This window comes from Morone saxatilis, unplaced genomic scaffold (genome assembly GCF_004916995.1).
Source record: "Morone saxatilis isolate NCDOM2014 unplaced genomic scaffold, NCSU_SB_2.0 Contig11, whole genome shotgun sequence".
NCBI classification, from domain to species: Eukaryota; Metazoa; Chordata; class Actinopteri; family Moronidae; genus Morone; species Morone saxatilis.
The window spans coordinates 3,847,234-3,863,920 of record NW_023339663.1 but is presented as its reverse complement, the minus strand read 5'-3'; the positions used below and the strand labels follow the sequence as shown (position 1 = coordinate 3,863,920).

The 16,687-nt window shown below is 40.2% G+C and overlaps 1 protein-coding gene across 2 annotated transcripts in view; it reads right to left on the bottom strand.

Moving 5' to 3' along the window:
• prmt3 (protein arginine methyltransferase 3) overlaps positions 1-16,687 on the bottom strand; it is a 52,926-nt gene that overhangs the window by 24,532 nt on the left and 11,707 nt on the right. For both annotated transcript variants that reach the window (XM_035652370.1, XM_035652369.1), the window contains exons 10-11: positions 15,761-15,860; positions 694-772 (exon numbers count right to left, since the gene is read on the bottom strand). In XM_035652370.1, coding sequence (XP_035508263.1) covers positions 694-772; positions 15,761-15,860 — 179 coding nt within the window. The remainder of the gene's footprint in view (positions 1-693; positions 773-15,760; positions 15,861-16,687) is intronic.

The following is a 16,687-nucleotide window of genomic DNA, read 5'->3' as shown; positions in this document are numbered from 1 at the left end:
AATGTCAGACTCTTCATATGTGCATTTGATTGTATCAAACTTGGATTGTACATATTGTAGGAAGTACTGCAATGTTTGCTGCTGTATTGACATGTTTATAATTTGACACACCCAGTGGGAAACACAGGAAAACCACTCCAATCATTTCCACACGTGTTACTTGTCATAACCACAGGGGGCTGACATGAACAATTTCTCCCTGCTGACAGATGGAATTTAGAGTAAATCTGACCTCAGTATCACACTGCCCCACTCCAACTAGTCAATGCAAAGGAAACTTAGTAATAACACACAAAAAATATTATTTTAAGTTGTTTTTTGGGGCTTATAACTAAAGTTAGACACCTTTCCTTTTGGGGTTTTAGAACACACTAAAGGCAGTTTGACTCACTGTATAGAAAATGTTCACAATCCAAATGGTGGAAGGTACGTTTGGCTGTAGTGTTAATATAGCAGAGCAACTACACTGAGGCAACCCCTACTTTGCCATGACTGTATTTTTGATTGTATCATTTCATCACTCTTACAATTAAGCATTAATTCACAAACCACATTATGGAGAAATTAAATGCCTGAAGAGGATTTATTTTCTGTGCAGTCTAAAGCCAGTTCTGATGACTGGCAACTCAGATTCCGATATAACAATTCTTTGTGCTACCTTAAATTTGATGGTGAGGAGAATATGTGACTTACCTGATCCAGTGTCAGCCAGGTAGAGGTCTCTGGCGTACAGGACAGAATCCAACATGGACTCAAACAGCAAGAAGTACCCCTGGAAAGAGAGGAAATACACATTATTACCCCAGTATCGCCTGAAACAAGTTTAATGAGCAAAGGACAAAAGCAGTCAATTATACGCAATCGTGGTATCTTTGACAGTCGAAGGCAGGTAGTACACACATGCAAGGAGAAGATTACAGAACCGCTGGACAATTCAATTATCTTTTAATTCAACATCACTCTGGTGGAAATCTGAATTAACCGTGACTGTGAATCAAGATGCCCACGTGGTCTGCCACCCAGCATCCCGAGGTCTGACCCTGGGTTGACCTTGTGTTCTGCTCCAGTAGCCGGCACATTAACCGTGGTATTATTCCATTAATGCTGAAATTGAGTTTTGTCCACATCTTGTTGGCTTCGACCTGAGTGGCAGATTCTGCTGACAAATGGCTTTTTCTACCAGTTACCCCTCCAACAGATCAACCAATCGGATAAGCCCGAGCTGTAACGCTAGCCCCTTCAATATGGTATTTGTGCGCACAACATTTGGGCGGGTTCCAACATATGGGAGGGCATATCTCCATCTGGGACAAACAGGCGGAGCAAAATCAGTACATGCACATTTTACTGTAACTGATGACCCATATTAGTCCTTTCAAAGCTGTGACAGCACTGACAGGCTCCTTCAGGCATAAAAACACCTGCTGATGCTTTCAGATCTGTGTTTTAAAATTGCAACAAGAGCACAAGAAAAGGAATATTGAAAGCACAACCCCTTCAGTTTTCAATCTGGATATTTGGTTCCCATCATTTTTTTCCCTCATCACAATGATGAATTTGTCCACATGTTCACTGTAGATCTATGAAGCCTTGCATGCCTTGGTTAGGATTTATGATGAAGTTCTAATGAAAAAACAAAAAATAAAAAAGCACCCCAAAAGCACCCAAAGCATGTATTTCTTAACCATACGGGCACTCATACTGGAATTAATCACATCGATGCTTAATCTTCAGTTTACCCATGACCTGACAATATTCATTATTCTGTATTATTGCACAGCTTTACAGGTACAGTATAGAGAATAGAGGAAGTGCTCAAGGGAAACAAATGATTACGAGCTGGATTTTCATAGTTCATATCATTGGTTCTTTCAGTTTTGATAACTCACCAAACATCTCAGAAAATGTCAACTTCACTAAAAAGGTCCAACGGGACAACAAACACAAGCAGTGAGATCGTCACACAGGTTGTATACATTATCAACACCCCTCTATTTGGAAGTAAAACCAATGCGAGTTGCTAATTACCCCCCACTGCATAGACACACAACTACACCAAGTTTAGCCAGGACGTTGGTCTATCAAGTTTCCTGGATGTTTACAACGGACAGTTTGGTTAATCATTTTAAAATCCCCCTTTGTTTTTTTATTTACCTGTTGGCTTGTTTACAACCTGCCAGATTTTTCTGAGCTCTCAGCTTTACTAGTACTTCTGGGAATTTTAATATCAGGGAATATTTAGGAAATGGCTCACAATTGGAGAGCTGGACCCATCCAAGCAAGATGTAAACAGCTCTCCAGCGACACAACTGATGACATTCGTAGTGTGAACTCATCAGTATGATGGAAAAAGTAAGAAGACAAAATGGCCATGTTTAAGAATCCATATCTCTCCGTGGAGGGAAAAGGGGGACAAGGAGAGGTGAGAGCCAGGACGGAAGATAAAGGGGGGGGGGGGGTTGTATGATGGAGAGAAAGTGGAGAGGAGGAGAGCGGAAGAGTGAGACAGAGTGATAGAGAGAGAACGCAGTGGCCAGCGGAATAGTAATTCACTGAGATAAGAGCCTTATTATTCAAATAAAGACAACCTTTTATTGGAGAGAGGAGGCGAGAGCAAGCTGCAGACAAACAGGGGAAACAGCCCTGATTTATAACTCTAACTCCAAAATCGTCACCATCTCTGTCATGGGCCTGAGCTGATAATGATGACAGCGATGAAGCTGATAGAACTGAGTCATCCTCTGCAAGGCGATAAAGGGAAACATTCTCTCTGTTTATCGACAGTGGACTGGTCTCGAACCAAAGTCAGGAACTGTGGATCGTCTGCTGCTGACTGTTGTGGTCCAGCCGATGTCCTTAGCAGCCGAGCGGGTCGTTTTTAAAACCCCTCACAGTGAGCACACCGGCCTCGTAATTTAGATCCCAATTTCACGGGACACTGCTTCACTTGAAGGAAAGAGGATATGCGAGAGAGAGAGGCCTGAAAGCAGAGTCACACCTTACTTTTATCATCAACAATGCTCCAGGATTACTGCCACCCCTCCTGCTGCCTTCACTCTCATCCCAGTGGCATGTACCACACCCCTCAAATTTATAGCTGCAATGTTAATTACCAAAAACAACAAGTAAACTTCACCCAACAATCCATCAGTGAACATCTTGTCTCTCCTGAGCGATCCAGGTAATCCTGCAAATTGGTCATCTCTAAAGGTTTTATTAAAACTGGATGATGTAGCAGTTTGGGACTGTAGTGTTACATCTTAGATGATCAGTGCAAAGGCAGCTACAGTAAATGTCTGTGTGTTGTTTCAGTCACACATACTGTATGGTATAACAAGGAAGATGTTGCAAAGTTGGACTTTTAATGATATGAAGGCATCCTTCAGGCCAGTCAGTGTTGATATTTTAATCATGAGAGCACAGTGCTAAAACGTCATATCACCCACAGTTTCATCAAACTCAAGCCAACAGTGTCTCAGGAATTATTATTATTATTATTTTTTAAGTAAAACACAACCATATTATTAAAAGATGCAGCACAGTGCAAGGATGTATCATCCCTTCACGTTTTATCTTTGTGCAACAAAGTTTGTGATTTAAGCTCATTTTATTGGACATTTTGGACTACATTTGTAGCACCCACATTGGGTCAGTCTGTGTGTGTGTGTGTCTGAAATGCTAAAAGTAAATGAGAAGACAGAGTGAGAAGATCCATCACCACACCAATTTCAAAACCTATCCCTATACCGGAGTCAATATTTGTAGGCCAGGGCATCTCTGCAGCACTTGGGCCATTTCGATAATATTTCAATTAATTGTGCAGCTCTTAAATATATACCTACAAGCAATCAACTTAAAACATTCTTATTTATGATGTTTTAGCTAACAAGCTAACCCCTATTCAAAATAGAGCTGGGGTTTATTACAAAACTCTGGAAAGGCAGCAACATCAGGAAGAGTACAGACCTTGTACTGGGATGCTGTGTAGTCACTGGACCCTGTTGTTGGGTGATAAACGGCTCCAATGTGGAAACTAACTGCAACATTTCGTGTGTACATATTTGGGGTTTGTTGGAAGGCAAGCTATGCTAGCTGTTTCCTCTGGCTTTAAGTTTATTTTCTAGACTGGTCTAAACATGTCTGGAGTACCTCTGTATTGAACGCACAGAGATGAAATTGATATTGATCTTCAGATCCCTCAGTAAAAAATAAAAAAGAAAGAAAATCAAAGGCATTTTCAAAATATTGAAGTATTTCTGTAAGGGTTAAGGCCTATGTGGCTTTACTGTTCTGTATCACTAAAGGATCTTTATGTATCTGCTGTTGCGGACATGTTGGTTGATCAATAACAATAAAGTAGAGTGATCAATCTGGTTTAAAAAGGTGGTAGCTGTTGAAAATAAGAAAAAAAAAAAGACGTCAGCTGCTTAACTTTCTCTTTTATCTCACTGCACTTTATCTTTGTTCATTCGTGTTAAGAAAAACAAGATTAAATCTCAACACCAAACTGACTTACAAACTTTTTTGATAACATTTCTACCAATCGATTTATCTGTCTCTGTGCTCAGTGAGACAGACGGGCCAAGGTGTTAGTGTGAGGAAACAGCTCCGTGCTGTCAGGCAGCCAGGCCGGTGCAGGCGATGCTCTGCAGTATAGTCACTGTGCATTTCCATAAAAGAGACTAATGAAAACCTAATGAGAATGGGCTGGAGCAGCTTATACACATTAACAAAATTAGCATATAAAACACATTCCCCTGAGTGGGCTATCACACACACTCACGTATACATCTACATATGCACCAATATACACACATACACAAAATAAATGGCAAAATACACTTTTAGTGCTGTATTACTTACGTCAAGAATTTCAGCTTTTTTATCGAGTTGCACATTGCCTTTAACTTAACATGTATCTATTCTTTACAAACTCTGCAGAGATTACTTTTTATAATTACTCCTGCAATGTTTTCCTGTCTTTAGTTGCTGGAGGCAGAGTGGAAAAAAGGATTGGAGTGATACAAGTCACAGGTTTTCATGTGTCTATTAACCCTTGAGAGACTGAGTGGCTGTCAATTAAAGGTACCAAGCGGCATTTTGGTACAAAATCTGCATCAGCAGTTTACACTTTCCTCCACCCTCCAGTACCTCCTCTCTCCTTCCGCATTCAACATACGTCTTTCTCAATTACTGCAGATCATCATCACTTCCAGTCCCAGGAGGGCCAAGGCAAAATAAAGGAGCTGGTGTGCATGCATCAATGTGTGTTTTTCTGGATGCGTGTGTTTGGAGGTACTTCCATGCTTCACTGAATACTGAATGCAGCACCTCTACATCAACAAGCCTCTTCTATACTAGTCTATGATCAGATGACATCAAATTAGCATAAACATATCACACACATCCGTGTAATAGATTTTGGTGCGTTACTGTTTGGTGAGTGTACATTGTGCAGGTTCCAATATCAGCCTAATTTCCATTTAAAGGCATGCAAATGAAAGACCGAGGGGAAAGATAGTGTAACAGCAAAGTAATTTGCAGTATAGCTACAAGGTTATTAGAAGCAGCAGCTCTTCAGAACATCACATGTTTAAGAAGATGCTGCGATAATTGCCATGGCCAGTAAAACATTTAAAGTAAAGCATTTTTTATTTAAAAAAAAAGAAGAAGAAAGATTTAAAGGAAAAATGCCATATTTTTACTTTTGGCAGAGTGCTGCTATGTAGGTTAAAAGATGTGGTTTAAACGATGCATGTATCCATTATCTTTAGTCCAGTCTCGTCTTTAAATATTCATTAATTTGAGTCATAAAATTAAACATTTTCAGCCACAGCAAACGGGGTGTGGCCAGAAGTGAAACAGAAAGGAAACTTTTCACTAGAGACGGCATTAAAATACTCCCTTTGTCCCTCTGATTATTTTCTGTTCAATAAAATCTTAAATACTAAATACTACTGAACAAATAACTGACACAACATAACTTCTTGTTTTTACAGGATGTTGGTAGCTGTAGCTGTCAGCAGTAGATGTCGTAAGCAAATAATCTGATATTTAATACAGGCACACATCATTTCCCAACGCATGGATTTACTGTTTGGATTTTAGGAAGGGCACCTTTACATGGAAAATCATTTGGTTTTAAGGTCAAAGTCTAAGTCAGCAGCATAAAAGTAAAGCAATGTTTGCCTTTGGGTGCCTTTGCCTTTGTGAAATAAAAAGTTATAGCTTTGAATTCACACATACACTATAAAAATCCTAATATACTTGTTTCTGCGAGGTACTTGTCCAAGCATTCACAGGCCGTTATTAAATTCATCATTTTGAGGGAGCAAGGAGGCCATTTCTCTCCACAAAAACAATGTCAACTGAGCAATGCTGGATTATGGTTTTGGGTTTATGGGGATGTCTGTTTGAGGGATACATCAGGTTGTCAAGTTCATTTTCTGCATGTAGCAGTGTTAATCAAAACCAGAGAGCAAATACCCCTTCCCTTGCTTTGACCAGATTAGAGAAATACAACATTGCATGTCAGATACATACAGTTTATATTATTGCATTCAATTGCACTGTGGGTCTTTATATACCACTCTGCACATAGTAAATGGCTGACTATATGGCCATATGGCTACGCTTCACTGGGTGTGAAGGGGGAAAAAAGAGAGTCGCATAAAATCAGACGGGTGGTGTAGAGACATGTTTCTTTGACTTGTGGATTGACAAATTTATGAAAATATAGGCCTACGTGGTTCTGAGAGACAAGATGACTGGTGAAGGAATAGAGATACTTTAGAAATTGCTCTCTGGCATGAGGAAACATATTTATCTTTATCTGAAAATCAGTTTAAACAAACCTGCATCTTTTAAAGAAAATTTGTTTTTTAAAATGAAATTAAAAAAAAACAAGCCTGTGGAGGTGAAAATTGTGATTTAAAAAAACTTGATAATACATTAACCCGGTAAAATTGGGATTTTAGCAATAGCATGTGCAAAGCGAGAACTTTGTGCTTTAACCTATTGTTTTCATTTATTACAAATGTATGCTCAGTACCTCATTTGAATTTCCTTCCTAATTTTACAACATTGCTGAAGTCTTTCACCTAACCAGATGTTCTGAGCTGTGCTAATTGCATGAGGACATCATTTACTATACACAACAGTGGTTGGTATGTTTATGCAGAAGGAAACAATACACGTAAGGTCTGTGTAGACATGAAATCTTGGTGAAAATCTGTCTTTGCTCCTATGGGGAAAAAATAAAAATAAAAATAAAAAAAAGTAACAAGGTATTTTTGGTGAAAAATGAAATTGATTACCCTCATACTGTACATATCAAATTCCCTGTGCGACAACACCGCACCATAATCCTTCCAAATAACTACAAATGAATGGGTTAGATGCATCAGACTTTTTGTTACACCAGCAGCTGGCCTGAAAATCACTTCCTCAAGGTCTTGTGGAAGTAAGTACAGCCAATAAATCCTCATTAGAACATGGACACACCTGTGGCACTGTCACTGTGTGTGTGAGTGTCTGTATGTGTGTGGACGAGTGTATCTACTTTATTGCATCTGAGTCTCCGTGGGTGTGTGTTTGTGTATGTGTGTGTGACTGACAGTCAGTCAGACTGAAGGACAGGATGACTGATGACTATCACCCTCTTCCTGGGCAGGTGAGGCTCCCAGCACTGATAATGAGGCTAAAGAGGAAGGGCTGCCATTAATTTGACTTCACACCTCAACCGCACACCATGATCCGGACTTTGTGTGTATGTGTGTGTGCCAGTGATACTTGTTTTGTAGGCAAACCATGTTCACCCCAAGGTAAAATATCAGAGATGTGGCCACAAAGAAGTCTTCCATAGCATAGAAGTTAAACAGGGCTCTTTGACACTTTTCTTGTTCAGGGTTCCTTTCACATTTTCATGAAACTTTACTTCCACTGTTGCTAAAGACCAATTTGACATTCTGGTAGAGTTTCTCCAAGGTGAGTTACCACATGCCTCAATACACTCACTCTTGAGGCACACTGGCCTTCGCACCCGTGCACAAACTATTATCAAGAAGATGATATATGATACTGGTTCAAAATCCACAGTAAAAGACGACATATTTCTTTATTTTTTTAAAGTTATTTTTTTGGCCTTTTATTGCATAGTGACAGCTGAAGACAGACAGGATAGGGGGGCAGAGAGATGGGGGATGACATGCAGTAAAGGACCGCAGGTCAGATTCGAACCGTACATGGGTCGCCTGCTCTACCGACTGAGCTAACCGGGCGCTCTAAAGACAACATATTTCTTGAAGGAAAAGTCAACATTTAGTTTCTTTCGGATTTTTCTGTACCATCATTTTGTGTTCGATGCACCTCATGAGTTATTTTGTAATGAAGAATTGAGGCAATTTTACACTCACCAAATACCTAAGTTCAGTTATTTGGCAAGGGGACTAACATTATGACCACCTGGGCACCCTGGTGGTCATAATGTTATGCAGCCCCATATGCAACAAACCGTGATGCACTGTGTGTTCTGACACCTTTCTATCAGAACCAGCATGAACTTTTTCAGCAATTTCAGCAACAAGTCTGTTGGATCGGACAACCCGGTCCAGCTTTCGCTTCCCACGTGCAGCAGTGAACCTTTGCCACCCATGACCCTGTCGCTAGTTCACTGCTTTTGCTTCCTTGGACCACTTTTAGGTTGGTACTGACAACTGCAGACCGGCAACACCCCACAAGAGCTCCAGTTTTGGAGATGCTCTGACCCAGTCATCTTGCCAGCATAATTTGGTCATTGTCAAAGTCGCTCAAATCCTCACGCTGCCCATTTTTCCTGCTTCTAACCTAATATATCCCACCCACTGACAGGTGCCATGATAACCAGATAATCAGTGTTATTCACTTTGCCTGACTGTGGTGATAATAATGTTATGGCTGATCGGTGCACATAGATAATCTAAGTAACTTTGTGTGTGTGTGTGTGGTTCAAAATGTCTTCTTATGCATGGGTTACTAAATTGATTTCATATATACTGGTTCATATTCGAACTTAGAGATGACCCAAGAGCAACCTTACTCAAAGCACAGCGTGTCTCTCCTGGCTACATCTACAATGTTTTGTTGTCTTCCTACTGGTGTAGAAACTGATTCGTTTCTCTGATTTCTCCCCATAAAAAAAGGAACTGTAGTCTGAGGGGTCGGCATCAACATCGCACACTTAACTGAAACACAAACTGGTTGTGTCACATCATTTGTCAATTTGTCAAGTGAGGCCCATAGCACATGCCGGATGCACAGACAGACAGAAGAAGTAGTCATAGCACAACAGCTGCTTTCCTGCAACTATGATGCCTGCCAGGACTCCAGCAGTGTGTACACTTCATAGAAAACACAACTGAAATATAAACTACGTTATAGCTGCTGGATAGATCAGATGTCATGTTGTTGACACTGTTACAGTTATGCACAATTGGAAAATAAATTTGGTACTACAAAAACCGATTAAGTCACCGTTTGCTGGTTGTGTCCATACTGACATAAACAGGGGGGTTTGTCATCAACATGTGTGTGTAACAAAAGTTTGTTAAAGCCAACTCTCCTCTGACAGTCAACTCTCATGTCCGTATTTGTGTGTCCGTGCCATTAAACACTATCAAGCTAGCAAGCCCATCACCTGTGATTGATCTTGGAGTGACAATCTTTATTTAGCCTTGGGTGGAACTCGAATCTCCTCCTTCCCTTCAGCCCCCCAGTCTCTTATCTTCTCTGACTGGTTTGTTTTTCCCTGTGCTGAGAAAGAGGACCGATCAATGTTGTGAGTTATGAAATGACAGCGGTGCCGCTAAAGGCAGTCTCTCAAACACTGCCACAGCAGACAGACTCTCATTTACCCCCTTCTCCACCACCACCACCACCACCACAGATACACCACATTCATCACCCATCTCTGTCTATTAGCCCTGTAACCACTGTCCGCCTGCTCGGTCCAACAACTCTGACAGCTGGACTTCAGTGATATAATCCTTTGTTGCTCTTCAGTAATGGCCTTAATTGACAGGTAAGTAACTTATTACTTCATGATAAAAGTTACAAGGTTAACTCTATGAAGCTACAACTCTTTTTATCATAATTTCTGACATTTGTTGTTTATGATACCATTTCTGTGATGACACTTTGCATACAAATACCAATAAAACTGAGTAATAGAGATGTCAATACTTAACTACATAATATAAAACATCTATTGATATACGAGAATAAAAGCTTATGTAAAGATGATGTTCAATTTAGATGAATTATTTCCTGTATTAGAGTTAGATGAGATGAGATGAATCATTTTTTAAATAATTAATGTGTTGTGTTTTGTGTATTTGTTGTTTTTGAGACGAAGATCTTGTTTGAAAAATAGTTTTTATTTCTATGCATCCAACCCAGTAACGCTTAGCTTAGCACAAAGACTGGAGGGAGGGGAAGCTATGAAAAGTTATTATTTAAAAGTTCTAAATCAATATGTCTTCCCTCAACTCCAAGACTGCTGTTTACACATCATCTCCTTTAGCTTGCAAACTAGTTACCAATATGTCCACCAAAGTTTTGTTTAGGCTTTACAGGAGATGTTGTTGCTCAACTTTATGTTAAATACACGCACAAGTGTAAATAGGACAGCTTTGGAGATTGTTGGTGGACCCCTTTTATGTGTCTAGGCAAGGAGTTCCCCCCTTTTTCCAGCACTCAGCTGTGTATTGAACATACAGAGATGATAATCATACTTCTCATTTTCCCCTCAGTAAAACCAAAAACAAGCAACATTTTTTAAACTTGTGTCAGTGATATCTGAAAACATACATAAAGTTTAACTGCTTAAGTGGACCATTGAAGTCATTACATTTTTCATTACAGAATTGGACCATATTACCCTGTACATTTTTTTTTTTGTTTTATTTGTTTTACAAGTATGTAGTGCATTTGTTTACAGTCTCTTTGGAAATAACATCATTTCAAACATTTTTTATTGAATGCCTTCTACTCGATAAGGACTATTTTCCAGGCCAGAGAACAACATTTTTAATCACAACACACGTGATGACAGATGGATGCAGTTCTTGTTTTGCTTTTTTTAATGAGTGATGCTTTTCTTTGCCACAGTAAGCTCAAAACTCTTTCTTCTGATCCACAGAGCATGGACTGGAGGGCCTATTAATTCTACAAATTTGAGATTAATTACACTGTTCAATGACAACAGAGTCACTGACATACCATTCTTTCTACCTTGACCAACTGCAGTGTAGCTTTAAGAAAGGTACTCAGGTTTTAGTTCTGGTCTTTAAATTGATATTTCCCCTTCATTCCTTTGCTTTTTTATTCCATCAATCTTATATTCCTACATACCAGAGGAAAGAAGACAAAGCATGTCAGCTTCACTGCACAGAACAAATGCTGGATGCCAATCTATTCTTAGTTACAGAATTCCCTCCTGTGCATCCCTGCCATTGCTTTGACCCAGTTTGGGCATTCTCTGTTGGAGGCCTTAGCAAGCCTCCAATCTGTGTGTGTGTGTGCATTCTGAGCAGGGTTAGGTGACACCCGAGGCATGTATTAAAGCCAGGTCAGGCCAAGGTATTAAACCCTGATCAAAGTCACACAGGTACAGCATTTTGAAGTTGTTTGGCTTCCATTATTTGCCATATTTACAGTTAAAAATAAGATGTTTGAGGTTTAGGGTTTGAGGGAACAAAGGAGTGGAACAAAAACAATCATCATCAAGTTATAGTCTTCAAGATTTCAGTTCTGGTTGATTACTAGAGGTCACAGAAATCGGGGGAAAGTAAAGCGTCTTGTAGACTCGCCACTGCCGACCTGTCGCGCGACAACGTGACGCCACGGGAGCGCTCTAACTTTTTATACGCCTGCGCTGGTGGTCGCGACAGCTAGTTGCAAGTATTCTCCTGAACCAGAGTGTGCGCAAGCTGAGGCAAAGAGCTTACCCGACTTTGCTATTTCTACGGCACTAGAACGATGAAAGAAAAAGGTAAACAATCGGCGGACTCTTTCTTTGATTTTGCCAAAATCGGTCGCGGAGGTTCTTCTAATTTTTCCCGGCATAATGACCTCCTCTTTTCTCTCCCAATGAATGTTGGAATTCTCATTGTTCCCTTCCATTGAATGATCGTACCAGATGCCCCTTGGTAGAGGCGCACTTGGCTCGGAAAGCTTCCTGTTTTCCGGTTTGGCAGCGCTCCAAAGCTGAAAAAAAAAGAGTGGTGCGGCGACTCTGCACGAGCGAGGGTCTACGTCAATTTTGACCGTCACAGGTGTCGCGCGACAGGTCTCAAGCGGCAAGCATACAAGCATAAGGCCTTAACTCTCTCAGAGCAGTTATTTTGTGAGAAATACAACAGAAGACCAACTGGGGTATCTCTTCACAGAACAGCCAAACAAATTTGCGTTGTTTAAAAGTTAGTAGTCTGATTTGACTGTGCAAGTCATTTTCCATACAACAGGGCACAGTAACCAGAGTGGGTTATCTTGCTAAGAAGTTGGAAGTGTTGCAGCTCTTAATCTAACAGTTCACATTGGCAGCTCATTCTTGTTCCAGTCTTCCCTTTAGTATTTGAAACTGATCCACTGTCAAAGAAAAAATTACCGTTGTCTTGATCTGTTGATGCATTTTAGATTAACAGCCGCTGTTAGTGCTAGAAAAATAGATTGTGTTTCCTGTAACTGCTTCACAATAAAAGCCAGTTAAGTGCTTTTAATGTAAAATAAATTTGAATGTAAATAAAACTTGCAGCAGGCGGAAATGTTTATTGCATTAGCAGTAACTTAATACAGCTTTACCAGCTATAACAGCGAGCTGATATCAATGAGATAAAACTGTTTCCCTGTAAACACAGTACGGGAATGGCGGACTCTGTCACTGACAATTAAGACTACTATGCAGAAAAGTTACATAATCTTCTAACAGACAAATTGCAGACATCGAATAGCTTTTACTATTTGGAATGTGAAATTATGCTTTACACTTGTTTTAAGCAAATTCATGAATAGTTTCATGGGTAGAATGATTACATTTGAAAATTAAAAGGGATTTGGTCACTTTGGACAAAAGGGAAACAATTATTTCTCTAAGCACCAATAAGAGAGGTGAAATTATATTTTTGTAAAGCACATTTGAAATTAGATTATGGATTTTTAATAAAAGGTTTTGAGAGAGTCAGTGGGTAACAAGGGATCAGTCTTTCTTACACTACCTGTATTTTGAGAACATTTACATTTTATATATATTTATTATTTAAAAGGATTATATTTTATACATTCAATGATGTGGGAAATTCACCAAGAAGGTCAAATATGTAAATTTAAAAAACACCTAAAACACAGCACCAGTGATTTATAGGACATACTATGGGGAAAAAATAAAAATAAAAAATGTCATACAAGACCGATGACATCCCCTGAACCTCTCTCAGGTAATAAGACACTACCTGGCTATAAGACAAAGCCATTAAAGTTTAATACAGTCTAAAGCCATTTACACTGAGCATTGGACATGGAGTCATTTGTCCATTTTATACAGGCAGATTTGAGGGCAGCTTTTGAAGTTCTGGCCACTCTGAGAAATGTCTGCCATCGCTGCTATGATGACAAGTGACTGGAGAATTCTTAGATTTATTAGCGCTCTCTGAGCTGGTGTCATCAGAGATTACGCCCCCTATCCTTCACCGTTCCACCAGCACGTCAACCACCGAATTTCAATTTCCTGGTGAGAGGATGGGAAGGCTCTGGCTGGCGACCCCTGCTTGTGACCCTGGGGTTTCACGATGGATGGGGGAGGTGGAGGGGGGACAGATACGGGATGCTCATGAATTAGGGATGACTTCAGCGGTGCGTTCAACTTTGGCCGTGCCGCCTGTATCGCCACAGAGAATCTCCCTGATAAATGGGCATCAAGGGAAAGGAAGACTGCTCTTCCTGGTTAGGTATTCAGAGGAGCTCATGGTCGAGTTTAGCCCCGTTTAAGCCATGTTTAAAAGATGCATCACTGCTACTGGCACCTTGGATTCTGCCCACTCATTGGCTGGTAAAGGACCAATCTGAGATTCTGCATTATGGGTATTTGCATGTATGTGTTTGAGTTTTGGTCTACTCTTGGGTGGGAGATGAGCTTTCAAAATATTTTCCCAGCACATAAACATAGTGGCCTCAGAATAGGGAAAACAATGTATGCATCTGTGAATATATTCAATATGATCCAGGCAAAACCAGTAGTTTAATTAAGGCACAAATACCATTCTAATGGCAAGAAGAAAAGGCTTCAAAACAGGCCTAGTCTAGCCTCCATCAACAAACTTGTAAACAATTTCCAAAAAGTATGAAGGACCTGGTACAGTGCTAACTCCCTCTGGTTTTTGGTTTGCTCAGTGTAGTAAACTCACACATACACATACACATGAAGTCAATAGATTGGTGAAGCAGAGCAGGGAATTTTCATTAAGCTTCATCAGTAGAGACCTACTGCAACAGAATGTGAGAATGAAATAAAGTGGTCACAGACTCTCAGACTTACCACAGTATTAATAAAAGTTATACTTGGCTTACTGCATCAGGGACATTGTTTTCAGTCCCTGTTAAACAATTACTTTATGTTTTGTTTTGCAGTAATTAGCTCCTATCTTATAAGAGTGGTTAATATTTTTGTAGTTTCATAATCTATCTTTCTCACACTTTGACTTTTAATGATTAATGATGGTTGCATTACATTTAGATGTTCATCATTCAGGCTCTAATTGTGTTCACTGGTTTGGCTGCTATGGCTCACATAAACAACTGAAAATGGAGCCATCGTTAACGTTATCCTATTTGATGTATACATCGCATTGGATACTGGGTATGTTTTGTGATGTTGTCCAGGCTTTAGCCATTTGTCGATATTACCATCCTTCCACTGTGTACATCTTAATACACACACCTTTCATACTCAAACCTCCTCTCACTAACCAGTTACATCCATTCATTCATCTGTGCTGTTTTAGTTCTGCCCACTTAATAATCTAACATTGTCATAAAAAGCCATTTAGTGATTAACGACAGAGAGGTGATTTCAGTCTGACCCGAGCTGTCCACACCAGTCATGGCAGAAATGTGAATAATCAAGCGACCATACAAGGTCTCGGAAGCCGAACCAATACATGGAGCTGTGATGAACCCTCGTGTACGTACAGAAGTTTCAATATATTGCCTCTTAGATCGAAACAGCAGAAGATTAACAGTGGATGACATCCTCTGACCATTGACAGTAAATAATTAGTGAACAAAGCTTCAAGGTCTGAGAAGTGGGGCCAACGGGAAAGTAACTTAAACCTGAATTCTTTCTTATGACCAGCAGGGGGCAGCTCTATTGGTAGCAAAACGACGTGCGCTTGGATTCAGTTCCACTGAAAATGACCCTAATTTGCACTTGATTTATTAGCTCAGTAAACAGTTTCCTAATGAGTTTATGTTCTCAGTTTCTAGTTTCAAGTCTTGAAACCATACAGCATGATGTTTATTTAGTAAATGATGGTCCAATTTAGAGTAAAATATATGATAAAGCAGGGTATGCTTTTTGCTCAGTAAGTCCGTCCAGCTCAACGCACCAACCTCAGATCAAACTGTCAAACCAGGCAGTGCTGATCAAATATAGATCTGTTACTGCATTGCTTATTACTAGCCTCAAAATTAAGATGCCACAGTATGTATATGTACGTAAACATGTACTGACCATCCATTCTGAGATAATGATGTCCACCTTCTCCACAGGGAGGTTAATGTCTTCTATGCGGCCTTTGATCAGAGTGATCTTGTCCTCCAGCTGGTTGGACCTGTAGGTAACGTAGAGACAGAGGACTTAGAAAAACAACTCAAATACATGACATGATGTAGCCCAGGACGACAAAATAAAAACACTTTAGCAACTACACTGCTAGATGCCACTAAATCCAACACACTGGTCCTTCAAGGCATTGCAGCTACACTAATTAGTTAACTGACAACAACATCAGTCACAATAATTACAAACTTTATAAAAATGGATGATGTATACATCTAGATACATATCCAAACTGTGCAACAATCAATTTCCATCCATTTTGGGGGTTTTCTCAAACTTGTAAAATCTGTAAATCACCATATTCTTTTCCATTCTTTTCTGAGCTGTGTGTGAATCGGAGGGAAACTGTAACTGTTGGCCTGCAGAGGTGTCGGGCTCAGGTAGGGACTGTAAGATCAGTGCTGCTGTTTAAATGATCCTTGCTTTCAGACCGGCCAGTCCGGGTATCAATCTCTGTGAATATTCCATTATCATGACAGCTAATGTTACCGAGGACAGAACAATTACTCACAGCGGCCCAGAGTGCATTTCTGTGGCAGCGATCCTTATCTTGAACTGTCTCTCCCCTCTCTGCTGCTCTGCTCCCGCTGCTATCACCTCCTCCCAGAATCCAACACCCCCCCTCCCACACCCCTCACCCACAACCCCCGCCACCTCCTCCACCTTTCACAAGAGGGAAACACTGTAATCTCATTATTGGGGTAATTTAGAGGACAATGTCAGGACTCTGGGGAGAGAGTCAGTATCTCCGCGGTCTTTGTAGGTGTGTGTGTCTGTGTGTCTGTGTGAAAGAGAAAGAGACACACACAGAGAGAGAGA